Below are 6,092 nucleotides of genomic sequence, written 5' to 3'. Positions count from 1 at the left end.
AGTGAAGCGACGCAGTTTTACATCTGAAGCGTCTCCGGAGTCTGAAGTTCCTCCAAGTCTCTGCAGCTGCTGACAGTTCAACCAGAATAATGATTATTAATAATAATGATAATAATAATAATATTATTAAGTGCGATCTTCCCTTTGGTTTTCACATTACAGCAGCTGTAGTAAAGTGACTCTGTGGCGCTCTCTCTCGCACGTTTAAAACTTTTATTTCACTCATGAGCTTCTCCTCGTTCTCATTAAGGTCAAAGGTCAGGAAGTGGGTTTGTGTTCATGTTGCAAAGAGCTGTGAGACTGAACGGAGCGGAGAGAAACTTTCACTTCTGATCAACTGGATCAATAACTGTGTTGATCTGTGTTGAGACGTGACGACTCAGCGTCGGCCCCAGGCCCCGCCCCTCCCTGCAGGCCCCGCCCCTCCCTGCAGGCCCCGCCCCTCCCTGCACACTGAACACATCATCTCACTGCCAACTGCTTTACATTACAGCGACTTCCTCGGTACATTCCCATGAAGAAGAAGAGAAGCTGTCTTTACTTCCTGTCTCAGGCTCCGCCTCACTTCCTGCTGCCGGGAAAATAAAAGTCCTGTGAGGACTGAAGTCCGGACTGCAAGCAGAACCGAAACGTTTCCACACAGTAAAACTAAAACAAGCCTTTATGTTTGAACGTAAAGAAACTAAACACCGAGTCCCGTGAGTTCAGTTTCCCTCGTGTTCAGAAGAATAAATAAGCTGCATAGAAGAAGAGTGAGCGGCGCGGACGCCGCTCCGGCTGAGAGAGGCGATGGAAGTTTCTTCACCGCCGTCCGAACAGAGAAACACACCGGACACACAAACCAAAAAGTAATAAAAGCGACTTGCTGCACGTGTCCCACTTGTTTTACGTGTCTCTGCATGTGTGTTTCCCACCAGCGAGTCGTTTTACGCGTCCGTCTCTCAGTCGGGGGTCCGGTGCCTCGCGCGGCGACGCGGCCGCTTCCCGGGTACGGGCCGGTTTCCGCGCCTCGCCGTCCCTCCGCTCGCTACTCGATGGCGTCGATGCCTTTCAGGACGTGGTAGATTTCCTTCGGCAGAATCACGTATCCCTCGCCGCCCGCCGGCTCCCGCCGCAGCTCGCCGGCGGCCTTCAGCCTCTTCAGCTGCCGCTCCTGCCGCCGGCACTTCTGCTGCGTCGTCTTCAGCTTCTTCCTCAGCCGCTCCAGCTGCTCCTCCAGCTGCTCGATGCGTTTCTTCTGCTGCACGGAGTCCTCCACCGTGTAGTTGTGGTCGCAGGAGACCGCCGCCGTGCTGTGGGCCGCCGGCGGGCCGCACGCCGGGACGCCGCCGCTGGTGACGGTCGCCGCGACGACACCGGTGTGTGCAGCGGAGGAGTCGAGGGTCTGGGTCGAGTCTGGCTGCTGATGCTGCTGTTGTTGTTGTTGTTGTTGTTGTTGTTGTTGTTGTTGTTGTTGCTGCAGCAGCGCAGGCTCCTCCTCCTGGTCGGACAGCGGCAGAGCGAGCGTGAAGTCGATCTCCGACGGAAACGGATCCTCCAGGGATTCTGACTGTAAAACAAAGACATGGAAAATCAGCCGGTTAATATTCATGTTTAGTATGTTAATTTGTTTACCAGGTCAACATGTTGTTGTTGCTGTAATAGTCATTATGTTTTTTTCCTGGTCAGATTTCCTGGTCAGTTTTTAATTTGGAATGGAAAAACAGAAAGTAGAGTCTCTAGGTTTCCTTTAGTTTCTACTGAAGCTGCAACATCAGCAGGATGGAAGTATCTGATGTTTATATTTATACCACAATGTAAAACATATAAACCACATCTGATTATATCAATAACATGAGTTTTCAGTATTTTCAATTTTTTAGCAAAGACACATTTTTAATAAAAAAACTGAGATGTTGTTTCTTAAGATTTGCTGTGTTTGAATAAAATGAGTTTTTATAATGTGTGAGTTAATTTATAATCAGAAGATCCTGTTCAGATCCAGTCTGATCAAACCACTGCAGCCTTGCGGTGCGGCGCGGCGCGGCGCGGCGCGGCGCGGCGCGGCGTCACCTTGATGTGCAGCGTGCCGCAGCCGAACAGCGACGGCACGGCGTTCTCCTTCAGCACCCGGTTGTTGCACTCCCTCTTGAAGCAGTCGCCGGTGAAGTGCTGGGAGCAGATGTTGCTGTATTTGGTCGGTTTGAAGTTGTTCCTCCTCATCGCCGCGATCCATTTCCCGCAGACGTCCGGCCGCGCCAGAGGAAACCTGACGCACACAGAGGGACGCCAACACGGGTCTGATGTCACTGTCACAACACGACTGAAGAAGACATTTCTGACGGAAACAGACGCCGAGTCAGTCTGTCAGTCTGTCAGCGAGCAGCAGGGTCTGCGCTGAAATCCGTCTTAACGATTACTCTCATTATCGATTAATCTATCGGTTATTTTTCCGATTAATCTAGTCTATAAAATGTCAAAATAATAACACGAGCCCATCACAAGTCATTCTTAACATGTCTTCCTCAGTCTGACCAGCAGCTGAAAACCCAAAAGAGTCGTTTAATAATGAGATGAAACAGAAGAGCAGAGAACCTCAGCAGCTGTGAAGCAGCAACCAGAACGTTTAGTATTTTACTTTATAAGTGACTAAAACGATTAATACATTATCAACATTTAATCGACTAATGTTCTGTTGATTAACTTATCAATTAACCGACTGATCATTTCAGCACCGATCTGTTTACTGCTGCCTGCCTAACACATGGCAGGCGGACTTCGGGCCCTCCGTCCAGTCCTGCAGCAGCTTGGCTCAGTGAAGGAACTTTCCCAGCTGCTGAACCTTCAGAGTCAAGTCAGCGCCTTGCTCTGCTCACAGGGAACTGAACCCTCAACCCAGCAGCCTGTCAGCAGCAGCCTGTCAGCAGCAGCCTGTCAGCAGCAGCCTGTCAGCAGCAGCAGTCTGTCAGCAGCAGTCTGTCAGCAGCAGCCTGTCAGCAGCAGTCTGTCAGCAGCAGCCTGTCAGCAGCAGTCTGTCAGCAGCAGCAGCCTGTCAGCAGCAGTCTGTCAGCAGCAGCAGTCTGTCAGCAGCAGCAGCCTGTCAGCAGCAGTCTGTCAGCAGCAGCAGTCTGTCAGCAGCAGTCTGTCAGCAGCAGTCTGTCAGCAGCAGCCTGTCAGCAGCAGTCTGTCAGCAGCAGCAGCCTGTCAGCAGCAGTCTGTCAGCAGCAGTCTGTCAGCAGCAGCCTGTCAGCAGCAGTCTGTCAGCAGCAGCAGCCTGTCAGCAGCAGTCTGTCAGCAGCAGCCTGTCAGCAGCAGCCTGTCAGCAGCAGTCTGTCAGCAGCAGTCTGTCAGCAGCAGCCTGTCAGCAGCAGTCTGTCAGCAGCAGTCTGTCAGCAGCAGCCTGTCAGCAGCAGCCTGTCAGCAGCAGTCTGTCAGCAGCAGCCTGTCAGCAGCAGTCTGTCAGCAGCAGTCTGTCAGCAGCAGTCTGTCAGCAGCAGCCTGTCAGCAGCAGCAGTCTGTCAGCAGCAGTCTGTCAGCAGCAGCAGCCTGTCAGCAGCAGCCTGTCAGCAGCAGTCTGTCAGCAGCAGTCTGTCAGCAGCAGCCTGTCAGCAGCAGCCTGTCAGCAGCAGCCTGTCAGCAGCAGTCTGTCAGCAGCAGTCTGTCAGCAGCAGCCTGTCAGCAGCAGCCTGTCAGCAGCAGTCTGTCAGCAGCAGCCTGTCAGCAGCAGTCTGTCAGCAGCAGCCTGTCAGCAGCAGCCTGTCAGCAGCAGCAGCCTGTCAGCAGCAGCCTGTCAGCAGCAGCAGCCTGTCAGCAGCAGTCTGTCAGCAGCAGCCTGTCAGCAGCAGTCTGTCAGCAGCAGCCTGTCAGCAGCAGCAGCCTGTCAGCAGCAGCAGCCTGTCAGCAGCAGTCTGTCAGCAGCAGTCTGTCAGCAGCAGCCTGTCAGCAGCAGCAGCCTGTCAGCAGCAGCCTGTCAGCAGCAGCAGTCTGTCAGCAGCAGCAGCCTGTCAGCAGCAGTCTGTCAGCAGCAGCAGTCTGTCAGCAGCAGCCTGTCAGCAGCAGCCTGTCAGCAGCAGCCTGTCAGCAGCAGTCTGTCAGCAGCAGCAGTCTGTCAGCAGCAGCCTGTCAGCAGCAGCAGTCTGTCAGCAGCAGCCTGTCAGCAGCAGTCTGTCAGCAGCAGCCTGTCAGCAGCAGCCTGTCAGCAGCAGCAGTCTGTCAGCAGCAGCCTGTCAGTAGCAGCCTGTCAGCAGCAGTCTGTCAGCAGCAGCCTGTCAGCAGCAGTCTGTCAGCAGCAGCCTGTCAGCAGCAGCCTGTCAGCAGCAGCAGTCTGTCAGCAGCAGCCTGTCAGTAGCAGCCTGTCAGCAGCAGTCTGTCAGCAGCAGTCTGTCAGCAGCAGCCTGTCAGCAGCAGTCTGTCAGCAGCAGTCTGTCAGCAGCAGCCTGTCAGCAGCAGCCTGTCAGTAGCAGTCTGTCAGCAGCAGTCTGTCAGCAGCAGCAGCCTGTCAGCAGCAGTCTGTCAGCAGCAGTCTGTCAGCAGCAGCCTGTCAGTAGCAGCCTGTCAGCAGCAGTCTGTCAGTAGCAGCCTGTCAGCAGCAGTCTGTCAGTAGCAGCCTGTCAGCAGCAGTCTGTCAGCAGCAGCCTGTCAGTAGCAGCCTGCTCAGTGTCTGCCTGATGCCTGTCAGTCTGTGGAGGGACAGCAGCGTCTCTACTCTTGTTTACATTGTTGTGAAGCACGTGAGCAATGTCAGCGTGACTTTCTATATTAAATTAGAATAAAGTTATATGATTTATTTTGCAAGACACAAAAACCATAAAAAACTGACAAAACAACGGACCGTCGTGCCCGGTCAGTCCAGCAGGCTACCGTTAGCTTGACAGTTAGCTAACCTCGGTACGTGCTGTTCTCTTCGGTGTGGAGAGACACTCCCACCAAACTCCATTAAAATATGAGTTTGATGCTGCCTGGCTTGTCGGTATAGATAAATACATAGCAGGACATTAGAAGACCTTTTTACGAACAGCTAGGGTATTCTGGGAAATTCGGCGACTAAAGATTCCGGGAGCAACTCTTCATTTCAATAAATTATCAACTTTGTCAGTTGGTTCAGCTTGTTCACACCACTTGCATCGGTGTCAATTGGTGGACGCAGAGCGGGGATAACGGGCGAACCCGTGATAAAAACTTTAAATGTCATTGGAATAAAGTGGTGCTTGGTGGATTATATGTGTGCCGGTTTTACCGGGGAACCTCAATACTAGATGAAAGGTCTGAAGTCAAGGTCTGCCAGGTCTGTACTCCCACCGAAAAGCAATGAAACATTAAACTGGCAGATTTTTGAATGGAGTTTGGTACTGCGTACTGTCCACACTGGAGAACAGCGCGTCTCGGGGCTAGACAGCTAGCTAACATAACGTGGCGGTGAGCTGAACTTACTTGTGAAATGAAATGTTTCTGTCTTTGTGGTATCTGTTTTTACATCCGTACGCAGAGCAGGACTGGACCATGGCTGCCGCCCGGAGCCTCGCGCTGCGGCCGGACACACTTCACTGTCCGCCCCTGTTCTTCCTCCTCGCTCTGGGCGCCTTGTTCATCCCTGACGAGCTTTTCCTGCAAGTAACACAATGATGTCGGAAACGGCTTCGCGTTTCAGTCACGTGACATGTGTTGTCGGCTTTGATTGGCAGCAGTCCCGGTCGGGCAGCAGATCCCTTCGCAGGGCTCTCGGTAGGGCGGAAGAAGCAACTCCGTCATGTTTCCATTTCCGGTGTAGCGTCAAATCTGGAGCGCCGTGAAATATGGCTCCGCTCTGGAAACACTTCTTACAAACATTATCCAACGACCGCCCAGTACAGACGGACCTCGGTGGAAAACATTAGCTCGCTAGCTAAGCCAATAAGTAGAGACTGTACAAGCTTAGCTAATAATGCTAACTTGCCAACGGCGCTGCTTTGCTGCGTTGTTTTCACAGCTCGCTTATTTTAGCACCATTCAGATTTGTTTCACCTTTAGTTTTCTACCTGATCTGGTCATTATTGATCTGTGTATCCACAGCTGCCTCTGTCATGTGGGAGCTGATCAGATCTGAAGGCAGTTAGCTGCTGAGCTAACGTCGCTAG

At 52.7% G+C, this 6,092-nt stretch overlaps 1 protein-coding gene across 1 annotated transcript; it reads right to left on the bottom strand.

Moving 5' to 3' along the window:
- Positions 1 to 667: 667 nt before the first annotated feature.
- On the bottom strand, positions 668 to 5,584 carry thap1 (THAP domain containing, apoptosis associated protein 1). The gene is made up of 3 exons (XM_078289204.1): positions 5,410 to 5,584; positions 2,053 to 2,248; positions 668 to 1,549 (listed from the first exon to the last, which is right to left on the bottom strand). Exons 1-3 carry the CDS (start codon positions 5,478 to 5,480, stop codon positions 1,028 to 1,030), a joined length of 789 nt encoding a protein of 262 aa, XP_078145330.1. The 5' UTR covers positions 5,481 to 5,584; the 3' UTR covers positions 668 to 1,027.
- Positions 5,585 to 6,092: the final 508 nt, after the last annotated feature.

This window comes from Centroberyx gerrardi, chromosome 2 (genome assembly GCF_048128805.1).
Source record: "Centroberyx gerrardi isolate f3 chromosome 2, fCenGer3.hap1.cur.20231027, whole genome shotgun sequence".
In the NCBI taxonomy this organism is placed as follows: domain Eukaryota; kingdom Metazoa; phylum Chordata; class Actinopteri; order Beryciformes; family Berycidae; genus Centroberyx; species Centroberyx gerrardi.
The sequence above is the reverse complement of the archived record's forward strand: the minus strand, read 5'-3'. Positions and strand labels throughout refer to the sequence as shown.